This window comes from Schistocerca serialis, chromosome 6 (assembly GCF_023864345.2).
Source record: "Schistocerca serialis cubense isolate TAMUIC-IGC-003099 chromosome 6, iqSchSeri2.2, whole genome shotgun sequence".
NCBI lineage: Eukaryota > Metazoa > Arthropoda > Insecta > Orthoptera > Acrididae > Schistocerca > Schistocerca serialis.
The window spans coordinates 716,306,986-716,324,296 of record NC_064643.1 but is presented as its reverse complement, the minus strand read 5'-3'; the positions used below and the strand labels follow the sequence as shown (position 1 = coordinate 716,324,296).

General features: G+C 41.5%; 1 protein-coding gene across 5 annotated transcripts in view; it reads left to right on the top strand.

Annotated features, from left to right (window-relative positions):
• Window positions 1-17,311, top strand: part of LOC126484333 (alpha-N-acetylglucosaminidase) — a 372,796-nt gene that overhangs the window by 181,624 nt on the left and 173,861 nt on the right. For all 5 annotated transcript variants that reach the window (XM_050107785.1, XM_050107782.1, XM_050107780.1 and 2 more), the window contains exon 11: window positions 1,756-1,898. In XM_050107785.1, coding sequence (XP_049963742.1) covers window positions 1,756-1,898 — 143 coding nt within the window. The remainder of the gene's footprint in view (window positions 1-1,755; window positions 1,899-17,311) is intronic.

The following is a 17,311-nucleotide window of genomic DNA, read 5'->3' as shown; positions in this document are numbered from 1 at the left end:
AACAAATATAAGTACACAAACAATACTTTTGACAAAACTGTTAATTACTTTGGAGTTAATTAAAGGCTGGCTTTGCTAACATGTTTTTGAATAGAGCCAAATAGATACTTTAAGATTACAATTAGTTGTTCCCCCGAATGTTTAAAATTAGTATAGAATTTATATTTGTTTATAAGTCAACAGTAGAATTTAAGTTACGAAACAATTACTGATTTTAACCTATAACAAAAGATACTAACTAGGAATAGTCAAAATAAATTAGGAAATCAATTACATACATAAAACTAAGCACAAAATTAGATCTGGTGTTATATTCTTTAAAACTGAGGGCCAACGTTTCTCTATTATGAAAATGCAGGTTATACTCACATATGTCAATGCTAATTAGTTAAACATGAAAAAATGAAGTTTAAGGAGGCTAATGTCAAAACAAGAGGGGAAGTAAAATTAACCCAGCTTGCTTAAACTGGTGGGCCCAGCGTGTTGCCACTGTCAGGTAATGGTTATGCTCATACAATACTTCGTGCACACCATCCATGATAGATTGTCACACTATTCTACTATGAGACCCACTCCAGCTCTTGGATTGTCCATCCTACCCTGCTCTGCATGTGTATGCTTTTTCTATCCCCAGCATGACCTTCACTCATTCCAGTGTTCTGCCTCCTCACTCCACACCCTATCTATTTCCTCTGCATCCACCCCAACCAAGATTGTTATTCATCTCAGTTAGATGACAGAATCAGAAACAACAGTGGATGTGAGGTGTAGTTGAGTGTTCGTCACCTCTGAAGAAGGCTTTGTCCTAAAGCTGATGAATTTACCATCTTTTCGTCATGGTTTTCCATTGCTGTATGTTGCCTCTGTTTGGTGAGTAGTGTTTTATCCCTGTGTGCGTATCATATTCCATACTGGATTTCCCACAAGTTCATGAGAGTGTTTTATGTTTAGTATTGTTAATACACAGTCCAGCAATATTATTTTGCACTGTGTTCCTGGTTAGTGACCTGGTTATTGCATGGAAAAATTGATCAAACAATGGAAGGAGTAAAGGTAACTATTGCTTTGCAATTGAGGTGTCGAGCAATAAACAGCATTTGCCACATAAACATTTGCCACTTGTAGCTCTTGGACAGTGTCCTTTGGTATTGATCAAAGCAAAGTGAAGAAGAGCTTTACAACTGTTTAGACATTGATGTCCATAAGATACGGAAATGCCTGGTAGGGTAGTAAGATAGGAAATAACGAAGTCTCATTCTCATGTTTGGTTGATGGCATTATAGAATTATTTTAATGTGCAAATATGTAAACAGGAGAGACAGGAGACTGTCATATGTTAGTCATGAAGGGAACACTTTGGGATGATATGTGTCACTAATGGAAATCATTTTGGCCTATGATCACAAATCATACTCCTTGTTAAAATATTGCGACTTAGAGCGGGGGCTTGAAATATTTCTCTCATAGACAAGTACATAGTTTTCCACCATGTTAGGAATTAAGTTTCTTTTGTATAGTTGCTCATTTGGTTTAATTACCATTGAAACATAGAAATCACATTAATTTTTGTTTTCCATTGAATGTGAAATAAGCCATTTACTCTTGTAAATAGGTCTATTAATCTGTGATGTAAGATGTATTAGCTGTTTTCATAATTATTTATCATCAAGCAGTACATGGATTAGGCATGACTAATAAGTGTACTTTTTGCTTAGTACTGTGTGGAGATAGTGATCTTTTAATTTTGGTTTTCAGGGTGTTTTTCAAGGGAGAAGTATGGCTAACAGTACGATGGTTGGAACAGGACTTACCCCTGAAGGCATAAATCAGAATTATGTTATGTATGACTTCATGAATGAAATGTCTTGGAGAGAAGAACCAGCTGATTTGAAAGAATGGTAACTATACTTGTATTCTTCAGGCTGTCGACTTTTATGTTTTAGATGTTAAGATATGTTCAGTCTACACACATAAAAAAAGTTTTGCATCACCCCAGTTCCCAGAATTTCTGAAGACAGACGTTGACTGTGGATGTTGTATCCCAGACACAGTCCCTTTGACTGTTCAGAGAAGTCACTAAACCCGCCCAAAGATCTAAACAACCATGCATGAGCAGCACCTTTCAGACGGAGGGGATCCAGCAACCGATCAGTTCCAGTCATTCCACCAAGAAGGAGGTACATGGCTTGTGTTGTCTGTAGTTCAACCATGCATAGACGATCATTACTGTGGTTCGATCGCGTCCACTTTGTTACTTTGTGCCAGGAAGGGCTCTCAACCAGGGAAGTGTCCAGGTGTCTTGGAGTGAAGCAAAGCAATGTTGTTCGGACATGGAGATACAGAGAGACAGGAACTGTTGATGACATGCCTTGCTCAGGCCACACAAGGGCTACTAATGCAGTGGATGACCGCTGCCTACGGATTATGGCTCGGAGGAACCCTGACAGCAACACCACCATGTTGAATAATGCTTTTTGTACAGCCACAGGACATCGTGTTACAACTCAAAATGTGAGCAATAGTCTGCATGATGCACAACTTCACTCCCGATGTCCATGGCGAGGTCCATCTTTGCAACCACAACACCATGCAGCACAGTACAGATGGGCCCAACAACATGCTGAATGGACCACTCAGGATTGGCATTACATTCTCTTCATCGATGAGTGTCGCATATGCCTTCTATCGTCAGAGGCCTGTTTGGAGGCCACACGGTCAGGCTGAATGCCTTAGACACACTGTCGAGTGAGTGCAGCGAGGTGAAGGTTCCCTGCTGTTTTAGGCTGGCATATGTGGGGCCGACGTACACTGCTGGTGGTCATGGAAGACACTGTAATGGCTGTATGATGCGTGAATGCCATCCTCCGACTGATAGTGCAACAATATCAGCAGCATATTGGCGTGTCATTTGTCATCATGGATGACAATTCGTGCCCCCTTCATGCATATCTTTGGAATGACTTCCTTCACAATAACAACATCCCTTGACTAAAGTGGCCAGTGTGTTCTCCAGACATGAACCCTATCAAACATGCCTGGGATGGATTTAAAATGGCTGTTTATGGATGACGTGAGCCACCAACCACTCCTAGGGCTCTACGCTTTATCGCCGTTGAGGAGTGGGACAATCTGGACCAACAGTGTCTTGATGAACTTGTGGATAGTATGCCACGAGGAATACAGCCATGTGTCAATGCAAGAGGATGTGCTACTGGGTATTAGAGGTACCGGTGTGCACAGCAGTCTGGACCACCACCTCTGAAGGTCTCACTGTATGGTGGTACAACATGCAACATGTGGTTTTCATGAGCAATAAAACGGGCGGAAATGATGTTTATGTTGATCTCTATTCCAGTTTTCTGTACAGGTTCTGGAACTCTTGGAACCGAGGTGATGCAAAACTTTTTTTGATATGTGTATTTTCTTATGAGTGTTATAAAAAATTCGCAAAGATGTGTTCAGTTCAGTATAAGGCATTGATTCTTTGTTCAGACATCTTAATGTTGTTGTTCTTGGTATCTTCTTTTTCTGATATGAAAAAATCCAGTTTGCAGATGTGTCTCAGATTTCCTTACTGCATTAATTTGAAAATATTTCATATTGTCTTGCTGCGTGAAGTATAATTCATTACAAGGAAGCTTAGCACAACAGTGGTGTTGTTGTCATTGAAGATTCGAGTAAGTGAAACCAATTGCACATAGCAGATTTGTGAGAGAAAATATATTTTTATGAATTACAGTAGAATTGTGTCTGAGATAATTACTTTTTTTTTTATTTGGGAGAGATTATCCTCAGTCGTTATTACACATTTCTTTAATGAAGAATTCTTTTGGCCATTTTTTGAAATCAGAAAGTACGCTTTAAGACAAAAACAGACACACCACAAAGAAATTATCTGAATGTGACAGAAATAGATAGAAGTGATCGACATGTGCAGCCAAACAGAAAGAAAAATTGGATGATTCATTCAAGAGGAAGAGCTTCACAAATTGAACAAGCCAATAACATCTTGGTCCACCTCAGGGCCTTTTACAATCAGCTATTTAGCTTGGCATTGATTGATACAGTTGTTGGATGTCTTCCTGAGGAATATTATGCCAAATCCTGTCCAGTTGGTTTGATAGATTGTCAAAATCCCAAGTTGGTTGGGGTCCTTGACCATAATGTTCCAAACATTCTCAATTGGGGAGAGGTCTAGCGACCTTGTTTGCCAAGGTAGGGTTTGGTAGGCATTAAAACAGGCAGTAGAAACTCTCACTGTGTGCGGATGCGCATTATATTGCTGAAATGTAAGCCCAGTATGGCATGCCATGAAAGGCAATGAGAAATGGCATAGAATATACACTCTTGGAAATGGAAAAAAGAACACATTGACACCGGTGTGTCAGACCCACCATACTTGCTCCGGACACTGCGAGAGGGCTGTACAAGCAATGATCACACGCACGGCACAGCGGACACACCAGGAACCGCGGTGTTGGCCGTCGAATGGCGCTAGCTGCGCAGCATTTGTGCACCGCCGCTGTTAGTGTCAGCCAGTTTGCCGTGGCATACAGAGCTCCATCGCAGTCTTTAACACTGGTAGCATGCCGCGACAGCGTGGACGTGAACCGTATGTGCAGTTGACGGACTTTGAGCGAGGGCGTATAGTGGGCATGCAGGAGACCGGGTGGACGTACCGCCGAATTGCTCAACACGTGGGGCGTGAGGTCTCCACAGTACATCGATGTTGTCGCCAGTGGTCGGCGGAAGGTGCACGTGCCCGTCGACCTGGGACCGGACCGCAGCGACGCACGGATGCACGCCAAGACCGTAGGATCCTACGCAGTGCCGTAGGGGACCGCACCGCCACTTCCCAGCAAATTAGGGACACTGTTGCTCCTGGGGTATCGGCGAGGACCATTCGCAACCGTCTCCATGAAGGTGGGCTACGGTCCCGCACACCGTTAGGCCGTCTTCCGCTCACGCCCCAACATCGTGCAGCCCGCCTCCAGTGGTGTCGCGACAGGCATGAATGGAGGGACGAATGTTGACGTGTCGTCTTCAGCGACGAGAGTCGCTTCTGCCTTGGTGCCAATGATGGTCGTATGCGTGTTTGGCGCCGTGCAGGTGAGCGCCACAATCAGGACTGCATACGACCGAGGCACACAAGGCCAACACCCGGCATCATGGTGTGGGGAGCGATCTCCTACACTGGCCGTACACCACTGGTGATCGTCGAGGGGACACTGAATAGTGCACGGTACATCCAAACCGTCATCGAACCCATCGTTCTACCATTCCTAGATCGGCAAGGGAACTTGCTGTTCCAACAGGACAATGCACGTCCGCATGTATCCCGTGCCACCCAACGTGCTCTAGAAGGTGTAAGTCAACTACCCTGGCCAGCAAGATCTCCGGATCTGTCCCCCATTGAGCATGTTTGGGACTGGATGAAGCGTCGTCTCACGCGGTCTGCACGTCCAGCACGAACGCTGGTCCAACTGAGGCGCCAGGTGGAAATGGCATGGCAAGCCGTTCCACAGGACTACATCCAGCATCTCTACGATCGTCTCCATGGGAGAATAGCAGCCTGCATTGCTGCGAAAGGTGGATATACACTGTACTAGTGCCGACATTGTGCATGCTCTGTTGCCTGTGTCTATGTGCCTGTGGTTCTGTCAGTGTGATCATGTGATGTATCTGACCCCAGGAATGTGTCAATAAAGTTTCCCCTTCCTGGGACAATGAATTCATGGTGTTCTTATTTCAATTTCCAGGAGTGTAATTGATGTACTACTGTGCTGTAAGGGTGCTGCAGGTGACAACCAAAGGGGTCCTGCTTTGAAAAGAATGGCACCCCTGACCATCACTCCTGGTTGTCACACCCTGTGGTGGGTGACAGTCAGGTTGGTATCCCACCACTGTCGAGCATGTCTCGAGCATGTCTCCAGATATGTCTTTGGCCTGGAGTCTCATTGACTGTAGTAGAATTGTCTTTGGTGATGAGTCCTGCTTCGAATTGAGCCCCAATGACCAGCAAACACGTATCAGGAAACGCCTTGGACAGTGGTGTCATACAAACCTGACTGTCGCCCGCCGTATTCCGCGTGCCAGGAATGATGGTGTGGGGTGCCATTTCTTTTCACAGTGGGACTCCTTTGGTTGTCATTCGTGGCACACTTACAGCACAGCGGTATGTCAACAATATTATATGCCATATTATTGTCCTTCTTGGGCTTACATTTCAGCAAGATAATGCCTGCCTGCACACAGGAAGAGTTTCTACTGCTTGTCTTCATGATTGCCAAACCCTACCTTGACCAGCAAGGTTGCCCAATTGGCCCTCCAACCAGCTAGGGAGTTTGATGATCTAACCTGCAGAATTTGGCATGATATCCACCACTTCCATCAATGAATGCAAAACCGAATACCTGCTTATGTAAAGACCAGAGGTGGACCAACACATTATTGACTAGCTCAGTTTGTGAAGCTCTTTATCTTGAATAAATCATGTGAAGCTCCTTCTCTTGAATAACTCATTCAATTCTTCTGAAACTGTAATCCTTTGGGAAACAAATATATCTGCTAATTTTCTTTCATTCAGTCATTACATCATTGAGGTCTGTAATGATATCTTGCAGCTATGTTATAGGTTATCCAACTGTTTTCATTGTTTCCTTTTGATATAAATGTAGAAAAAATGTAGTGTAACTTACAAGAGTTGATATTAAATCCTAAATGGATTTCTTTATGGCTAGCACACTTGCTGAGGAATGCTGGAAAGTGATGGTTTGTAGAGGAAAGCAGATGATAAGCTGTATGTGCCGGTGCACTATGTATAAAATGAAAAGTCTTTTATGTGACACAACACCAGCATTATTAATTTTCTGAGCACAAGTTAAAACGGGTACTCCATTGTTTTTTGAAAATTTTCTTTTTACTTCTGTTGTCTTAACTTACTATTCATTTTTGTGGGTTGGTGATTACCTTTTAATATAACGTATGAAAAAAAGAGTTTTATTTGGTATTCATTGAGCCACCAACAACTTCAGTGGTCTTCATTCTTACTGATGACTTGTTAAAAAAAATATACTGTTTCCCTCATCAGTTATTGCTGGTAACATAACATTCAAATACTTCATAACTTTCACTTTTCACTGCCCTCAGCAGTAACAGAGGCAAACATTTCTCAATCCCAGTCTCACATACTGGTGAACTGAAGGAAAATCATTAAACAAACATTGGATGAAGATCTGGAGACAGAAGCCAACAGGTAATATGTCAACAAGTGTCCACAAAAGCCTCAACAATTTTGTTCCACTATGCACTTCTTATCTACTCTTTTTCATTAATCTCAGAGTGGCATCATGTCCCTTGCCCGTCAATAAATAAATAAAGGACTGTCTGTTTTATTCATTTGCTGTCAGATGTGATATCTTAGTCTGGGTTCCCATGATGTATCAGTTAAATACTTGTGATGTAAATGTTTATTCCATGTAACAGAACATTATTCATTAACAGTGATGTACACAAATCTCTTGTATAAAGGTTCTCGTCACTCATCATTTCTGGGAATCAAGTGACTGTGTAACTTTAAGAGATGAAATATTTAAGGCAGCAGAGGGTCAGATTTACAAAAAGACAAAGTTCAGTAGAAATCCTTCAATAACATCAGAGGTATTAAATATAATCGATGAAAGAAGAAAAATGTATAAACTTTGCAAAAGAAACAGGTAAAACAGAATTCAGTTGTCTAAAATATGAGATTGACAGGAAGTGCAAAATGGCCAAGCAGGAACAGCAGAGGAGAAATCTAAAGCTGCAGAAGCATGCATGACTGTGGAAAATATGGAAGCAACATACAGGAAAATTAAAGTGACCTTTGGAAAAAAGAGAAGCAGCTGTATGAATATCAAGAACTTGAATGGCAGGCCAATAATAAGTAAAGAAGGGAAGGCTGGAAGGTGAGAAGAATGTATAGATGGGGAGTATAAGGGAAAAATCTTGAAGACAACATTATAAAAAGGGAAGAAGTAGTATAGTAAATCACATTACCTCAGAATTATTGAGATTCTTGGCAGAACCTACAAACGCAGAACTTTAGCATCTGGTTTGTAAGATATATGAGGCAGATGAACTACTCTCAGAGTTAAAGAATAATGTAATAATTGCAGTTTCAAAGAAAGCAGGTGCTGCAGGTGTAGTTATATTACAGAACCATCTATTTAATCGTCCGCAGCTCATGGTCTTGTGGTAGCATTATCGCTTCCCAAGCACGGGGTCCCAGGTTCGATGCCCGGCAGGGTCAGGGATTTTCACCTGCTCCGAGATGACTGGGTGGTGTTGTGTCATCATCATCATCATCATTCATCCCCATTACAGTCAGAGAAAGGCAATGGCAAACCACCTCCATTAGGACCTTGCTAGTATGGTGGTGCGGGTCTCCCGCATTGTTCCCCTGCGCTCTTTCAAGAAGCATGGGATTTTATTTCCATTTTTCCATCTGTTTAATCAGTCACGGTTGCAAAATGAACTGATTTTTTTATAGAAGAGTGGAAAATTGGTAGAAGCGTTCGAGAGAAATGTAGGAACACATGAAGTGCTGTTGGTCCTATGACTCCCATTGGAAGGAGGTTGGAGGAAAGCATCATATGTTTATTACATTTGTAGATTTAAAGAAAGCTGTTAACAGTGGAACATGATCTTTCTGAAGGTAGCATGTATAAAATATGGGGACAGAACGATTATCTACAACTTACAAAGATAAGCAGATTGCTGTTGTAAGTTTTGAGGGACATGAAAGGGATGTTGTACTTTTGATGGGAGTGAGACTGAGTAGTAGCTCGTACTAGATGTTCATTGGGCAAGCTTTGCGAGGAAAAATGAGAAACTGGGAAAGGGAATTTGCTATGGCCCTTCCTTTAGTTATGTCCCATGAAACATTCACCAGGTGTACAAATTAAGCAGTTTTATTTGCAACATAAGAAATAAACTCACAGAATTGGGATGAACACAATGACTAACTTCTGAAGAACATAAGAACTTTCTAGACTGATTGAATGCTCAAATAATCTAAGTTCCAAAAAGTAACATCACAGGTTGAATCCCTTTAAAGTCTGTAGGAATGAATTTTGCAATACTGGCACTAGGCCCGACACTATTCAAGTGTAGGAGATGTAGCAAACCAGCTACATCTCCTTTACATGGATACAAAGTCCTCTGCATGTGGTAGCATCCCGTTTGGCCAGTCCCACTTCACGGTGACAATGAAGACTAGAAGAGTTGATCAAGATTGCACGTCATCCAGGCGACGTCTCTCCATTGTAGCTGGCTGTGCTGATAATGCTCACTGCCATCGTGGCGTGGGTCTAAGTAGTCATCTTGCAGAGTAACACTTTTGTTTGTTTGGCTCAAACTTAGTTTTGGTGGAAGTAGGAAATAATTTGACCTGTGAATGCTAATTGGGGCTGTGCACGTGAACCTTGAACCTGCTGCTGGCCCTGCTTCTGGTGTCACCCTCTGTTGATGTGCTATAAACTGACAGGTTTGAATTTTTGCCTTGTATGGACTGGATTACCATCAATGTGATGTATATTGTGTGTGTTGCTGTTGTTGCCTGTTGCACTTGTCGCCAGAGCAACCTCCCCCCTCCCTCCCTCTCCCCCCTTCCCCAGGATGGAGGAGGCAGTCTTCCTTGTCTTTTTCGAATTCAATCTCCAGGGGATGTATGTCAGATCGTTGATCCATGTCTATTAGCTGTGACTGAGGTGCTCATCAACGATCATCATGTATGCGGTTATTGTCCATGCTAGGGTATGTCTGCTGCAAAACTTCTGAATGTGGAATGGTTGATCAGAGTGTCTGGAACAAAAAACTGAGTAAGGCCCTCCATAAGGATCTCGATAGAGTTGAACTTGGTATGCTTCTGGTGATGGAACCCATCCGGGAGCTCAACTTTGACCATAGCACATCCAATAAGTCGAGTGATGGATGCTTGTCTCCAGCAGGCGTGTCCACTGGTGAGTGTCATAGCCAGATGGGATTGTGTATGAAAAACCAGTGGCAGCGAGATGGACAGGGAGTAGGCTTGCTCACATGGGGTAGTTGACTGATAGTGCAATCAATGTGGGTCACCATGGCGCCTTATGGCAGGTGATGTACCTTATTGAAGTCTAGCATGGTAGGACGAAAAGAAAAGGGATAGTGTCTTATAGGTGGGTCGGTTTTAACAAAGTCTACTCAGAGGTACTCACAAATCTGTTCACTAACCCATTTGAGGCTAGGTGAAAAGGAGCAGTATGTACAGGAGCAATACCATTAGCAGTGAAGAAATTGGAAAATTTTGAAGCAGTGAACTGTGAGCCATTCCCTGTTTCTGGAAGGTCCTCAAGAGCAAACTTGGTTTGATGGTATGGGCAAAGGATGTATAGGTCATCCTGGTCACAAATAGAAATTTTTTTCTGTGTCTACAGCAGTGAGTCAGGAGGTGCCCAAAAAAGGACCTGCAACATCAAGATGAACACAGGACCAGGGGATATAAGTGGTGGGGCAAGGAAAGTAGAGTTGGGAGGGGCAAACTGTTTGTTCTGACATGTTGCATGTGTGATGTCTGTGCCCATCCTTGCCAGTGTTGCTGGGAGAGCCATTTTGTGGGTGCCACCCCCTGAAGTGGGGGTGTGCTCACCATTTGATATGTGGGCCAGACTGTAATTGTTACTATGGATCCGATACCTATCTGAAATTTTACCGGAACAGTGTTAATGTTGACTGTAGTAGCCAGTAACTTCGGGAAAGTTTTAGTACTGCCTGGACCAAAGCAATATCTTATTGTTCAAGGTTCCTACAGGACAATATGCTTCAGAGGTTCTATGTTCATCCAGTTGACTGACATTCTTGAAGCAGAGTGACAAACTTCTGCCTTGTGTCCTACCTTTCCACATATTGCACATTTCGTCTGCCATACACGAAGGTAAACTTCAAGGTCAGCCATGGCTGTACGGTTCTGTGTCATCCTTGGAATCCTGCTGGGTGAGATGGGGGGAGAAAAAAAAATTGGGTCCTGAAAAGAGGCTGTGGTGTGTACTGGTTGTTCGAAAGCAGATATGATAGGTAAGAAGGCATCCAATGTGGGGGTCCTTCAGTTTTAATAAGTCTTGGTGTAGTACATCATTGGGAGCACAGAGAAGCAACGTGTCTCGAAAGAAGGATGCATAGGATTGTTTGCACTGTTCATCGGTACATCAGAAATGACACTATCTTGGTAGACCTTGAAGCCGTGCCATCCATTTCCTATAAGATTCAGACGGTAGCTTGTGGCAACTAAAAAATTTGTGCCTGGCTGGCGCCACATGGACTAGAGAATCAAAATATTTTGTGAGGCTAGCTTTAATTGTAGCATACAATAGGGAGTGGGGTCTGATTCAGGATGCAACTGTTGTATCAGATGGTACACATAAAAGGACTGCACAAAAATGCATGTTGCTGCGTATCACTTCTGATAGTGTGAACAATGAAGTGCTGCACCATCTGGACTGTATAGCAGGTCCAGGGCTTTACCTCCCGTTCAAATGCTGTTGTGATGATGATGTTGCTGGACATTGCGGATGGTTGTGTCGACCCATTCGTGTAGCTCTGGCCCTGGTCAATGCCACCAGTTCTTCTATCTGTAGCTCATTTGTTTGCTGCATTCGTTGTAGCAGGATGATCACAGGGTGTGTCAAATCTACCAACTCGTTGGCTGTGGCCATCTTGAAACAATCCTAGAAGGCTGTAGTGGCTACCTCGAACAGCATGTGTGGAATGAAAATTTGCTCTTTTAAACCTTGTTGCCATCTGATATATCCCTTCCTTTAATTATATCACATGAAGTTTTCACCAGGTATACCATTTAAACAGTTTTATTTGCAACTAAAGAAAGAAACTCACAGATTTGGGATGAACACATTAACTAACTTCTGAAGGAAAAAAAACTTTCTTGACAAAGTGAGTGCCCAAATAACCTGAGTTCCTCTAGTCACAAGTTGAATCCCCTTAAAATCTGAAGGAATGAATTTTGTAATACTGCCACTAAGCCCGACACTTTCCAAGGAGATGTAGCAAAACAGAATACCAAGTCCTCTCCACTTGGTGGTGTCCTGTTTAACCAGTCTCATTTCATGGTTATGGTGAAAAGTAGAAGAGTTCATGGTGGTAGCATGTTGTCCAGATGAGGTATCCCCAATGTGGCTGGCTGTGCTGGAACTGCTCGCTGCCATTGTGGCACAGATCTAAATAGCCATCTTGTGGAGTAACACTTCCATTTGAATGGCATTGATTCAACATTTGTCAGATATACTGAAGAATATCTATAGCAATGCTACAGCTTCCATTGGACTTGGACCTTCCAGGAATATTAAAATTGCGTGCTGGACCAGGACCTGATGCCAGAACATTTTCTTTCGTGGGCAGTGCTTGTGCCAACTGAGCTACTCAAGCATGACTCATGACCCATTCTCACAGCTTTACTTCCACCAGCACCTTACCTTATTTCCAAACGCCACAGAAGTTCTTCTGCATACCTTGCTGGCCTAGTACTCATGGAAGATTGGGTACTGCAGAGAAAAAGCTTAATCACAGCATTGCTGTTAAAGGTAGTGTGAAGAGTAATCTTCAAAAAGCCAACAATTTACTAGTAAACTGTGACTGGAAAAATAGAGGAGTGTGTCAATAATTCAAATTTTGGTAATTTCAGGAGATGCACGTGGAGAAAATGCAGAAATTAGTAGATTTCATGCAGTTTTACTGCAGGCCACCTTTACCTTGATTTTCAGTATTTTGCTCTTGTTACTACTGTATCTATCCATTGCACATTTTAATAGCTGAGTCAAGCCACAGTAAAGAAATTCAGTTTCGAGCATCCTGTAGAATATATATGCGGATGTGCCTTAGGTAAAACTTTTCACAGTTTTGAATTGGTAGAAAAACTCCAGGCTGCTAGTATTTCATGTCCAGCCACTACCATTCTTACAGATATAACAACAACAGTACCTTTTGTAACACTGTAGTGCAGTTCCAGCCGCTCCAAGGGCCAATGACCCCTCAAGAGATTTACTGGTATAATGGGTGAAATTAGAATAATAATTAACATCATTATTCAGTGCTGTGAGTAGCAGAAGATAAAGGAAGAATTATTTCTCCCACTATTCTCTGTATGACTATCTGGCTTTCTTTCCAATATAATCGACTAAACACTACCATGAGAATGGTTATCAAGATATGTAAAAGACATATATACTGCAGAACGAGACTGTGTTGCTTTTTTGTCATATTAAAAAAAAAAACATACAAGCTCCCAGTATCCATTGCAGTACACCTCATTTTAGTCTCAACCACTCATAAAAAGCGAGTACTAACCTCTTAATTTTGTTGGCTCCAGTTTATATTGACCAGGGGAACAGGCACTGAGTTCAGTGTGGACCTGGGTTGCTTAAAGCAGATTTGGCTTGAGATAAAAGTGTATGTTAGATGACACTAATTTTTTTATTCCCAGCTCTTCATTTCACAGCATGTTGATGCCTGGATAGTGTTTACTGTGACATACTGTAAACATACTTCCAAGACTATATTTGGATTAAGCAGACAGGAAAACATGGTTGTTTACACCCATGCCATGACTCAAAATATAACACAGAAGACATGTCAAACTCTTGCGTCCCATCATACAGTTGGAAGACCGAGATCCTTCTATTGGCCACTAGATAATCAATCTTCAGAAGGTTAGATCTCCAGATATTGATAATAGATCAGTCAACAGCAGGCGTACCAAATACGTCATTAGAAACATTAAAACATTGTGTATTGTAAAGTAATATCCGTAGAGTTGGCTGCCATGCTGGTTGTCAGTGCTTCACCATGTGGGAGAGCACATTCATACTTTGTGTGTGAGACCATTTTAAACCTTTTTATTTAATTGTTTTGATTCTATGTCTTCTTAAATATAGGGAGCTAAAACAATACGATCACATGCTTAATGGTATGTTGGTCCATCTCTGGAATGCAATACAGCAGCAATTCTGTGTGGCATGGATTTGAGAAGTCCTTGATAGTGGCACCAGGTCACCAGATGTCTGTTACTGTTGCAATTCTTGTAAATACTGGGATGGTGGTTTGCGGGCGTGGATCTGGCTCCAAGTGGCGTCCCAGATGTGTTCTGTCAGCTTCAGATCAGGCAATTTGGTGACTAAAAACATCAATGTGATTTCACTGTCATGCTGCTCAGGCTACAGTGCACGATTTTGGCCTTGTGGCACTGACTGTTAACCTGCTACAAGATACTGTTGCCATCAGGGAAGATATCATAGCTGTAGCAATGCAAGTGGTCTGCAATAATGTTCATGTAGTTCACAGTTATCATGGTACATTCAGTTACTACCACAGGTTCCACGGAAGCCCAGATGAATGTCCTGCATAGTGTGATACAGCCTCCAGCAGCCTGCGTATTAGGCGCAGTCTGTGTTTCGAGCAGCTGTTGGCCAGGATGATGCCCCTACTCATGGTTTGACTACACTTCAACCACTTCCCATAGGTGCTCATGACAGTAGCATGTGAACAGAAATGTGAAATGTGTAATGTGTTTTATTCATCTCATAACATTCAAAATTCCAGAACATAAGTCTGATGTACAGGAGACATGTCAAGGTTACAATTCACTTATTTGAAATTTTGTCACACTTACAACATTACTTATTGAGGAATTTATAGAAGGTTCTTTCTAACACTATTTCATAATTTACATCCACTATAACTAGCATAAATTTTTAATCCATTTTAGGGATCCAGCTCAGAGAACCACTTCGTCCCTCAGAAAACTTCCACTGAGTAGTAGCACCTTTCAATTAGAAAGCTTAAAATTTTTAGCTTCATATTCATTGTGTCAGACACTTTTATTTTCTTGTGACTTTTATATCATGTTGTATGAGTGTTCAAAATGTTGTTTTTAATAGATCAGCTCTGCTGTGTAGGAAAAGAAACACCTCAAAGATGTGTAAAGAGGGAACAGTTAATGTTTTTAGGTCTTTGATGTGTTGCCCTCGGCTGTGCACTGGATATTTACAAATTATTATTTTTTGCAACTTTAAAATTCTTGTAACGTTTCCTGAGCTTCCCCAAAAAATTGTGCCATATCTGACAACAGATTCAAAGTAGCAATAGTATGCTATTTTCCTGGTGTCCATATGAGTGGCACTGGCTAAAATTTCCATTGTAAATGCAAGTCTGTTTGATTTATTTGCTAGATATTCTATATGTGAACTCCAACTAAAATTTCTGTCTAAGTTTATTCCAGAGAATCTGACTGAGTCAAGTTCTACCATTTTTTGATTATTGTGAGTAATACAGATTTCTTCAGTGTTTGATTGATTAGTTTTAAAACTCATCATATGAGTTTTTGAGATGTTTAGCCTTAAGCCATTTAGGTTGAACCATGTTTCCAAGTTACTTAAAGTGTTCATGACACTCTGTGGTATATTGTCAGAAGTTTTGTTTTTGATTAGTGCAGAAGTATCATCTGCAAACAAGGTTACATGAGTATTTATATTAAGAGGCAAGTCATTTACGTAGAACAGGAATAGAATTGGTCCAAGAATTGAGCCTTGAGGAACACCTTGTGACACAGTTTTTCACTCTGAGAAGTAAGTGGAGTTTGCTGGTCTCCCATCGGGCGCCTCCCCAGGTGGCGGATAGGGGAATGCTCACCAGATATGGTGGGTACTGGGGAAATAAAATACCCGGGGTGGACCAAAACTAGCAACTGCTGCCTTGTAGTATGATATTGGCTTATCAAAGGCTAAAGGAAGAAAACCTTGAGTAAAAATTACCTGGTCCTCCAGGTTGGGGGTTGTGCAGAGGGCCAGCTCCTCACTCACATAAAAACATAAAAATGCTAAAAAACCTAATAATATGCCTCGGAAAAATTGGAACTTTGGACGACGAACTGGCAATGAGAAACGGAAAATTATGTTTGGATGCTGGAATGTGCAAGGTATTTCCACTAAAATAAATTTACTCCCCGCAGAACTTGACATGTTCAACATGAATGTTGTCGTACTCTCTGAAACAAAGAAGAAAGGCCAAGGAGAAGAAGAACTGGATAATTATGTACATATCTGGAGTGGGGTATCAAAAGCAGTAAGAGCCAAAGCAGGAGTCTCCATTATGATAAAAAAAAAATCATGGAAAGAAAGAATCACAAATTGGACATTCATCAATCAACGTATAATAACTGTTGAAATGACGTTATTTGCTAGGGAAGTTGTGATTATTGGCGTATATGCACCCACGAACGACACAAAAGATAAGGAGAAAGATACATTCTGGGACACCCTCAGGGAGACTATTGAAAAAATCCCTAGAAGAAAGGAACTGATTATCATGGGAGATCTGAATGGAAGGGTAGGAATTAGAGAATCTTGTAGAATAGTAGGAAAACATGGAGAGGACGAATATAATGACAATGCAGAACGATTGATTGCAATTTGTGAACAATTTGATCTAAAAATTACCAACACATTTTTCAAACATAAGGACATTCATAAATATACTTGGCAACAGAACACCAAAGAACTTCGTTCTATAATAGATTATATTATCATTAGGCAAACAAGTAGTTTCAAGGCAGTAGACGTCAGATCTTATAGAGGAGCCCAGTGTGGATCAGACCACTATCTAGTTAAAATGAAGTCTTTCTGGCCATGGAAGAATGCAAGGAGTGATACAAGTAACATAAATAAAATGAACCAGACTGAGAAAGATGAAAATTTACCTTTTAATATTGACAGCCTACAAGACGAAAGTATCAGAACACTCTTTGCGGCCAGGATGGAAAGGAAACTGGTTGAATCATTTGAAGGAAGTACAGAGGAAATATATGACTATATAAAAGCTAATGTGAAAATCATAGCAACAGAGGTGTTGGGTAAAAAAGATAGCAACCACAACCGTGCAGCAGAGTGGTGGTCAGAGGAACTAGAGGTCCTCATTAGAGAAAAACGAAATGCGTTCCTTCAGTGGTTGAATGATAAATCAGAAGAAACAAGGTCAATATACAAGGAAAAGAAGAATGAAGTGACGAAAAAAATAAGGATGGCAAAAAATGAAGCATGGGAAAGAACATGTGCCAAGGTGAATAGCAAATTAGGATTTGGGAGAGCAAAAGAAGCATGGTCAGTATTGAAAGGGCTTCGACAGGATACAAAAAGCAAAACTAATCTCCAACTGATAACACAAAAGGAATGGGAAGAGTATTTCCAAAAATTATTAAATGAGGACAGAGAAGAATATCTAGAAGAAGGAA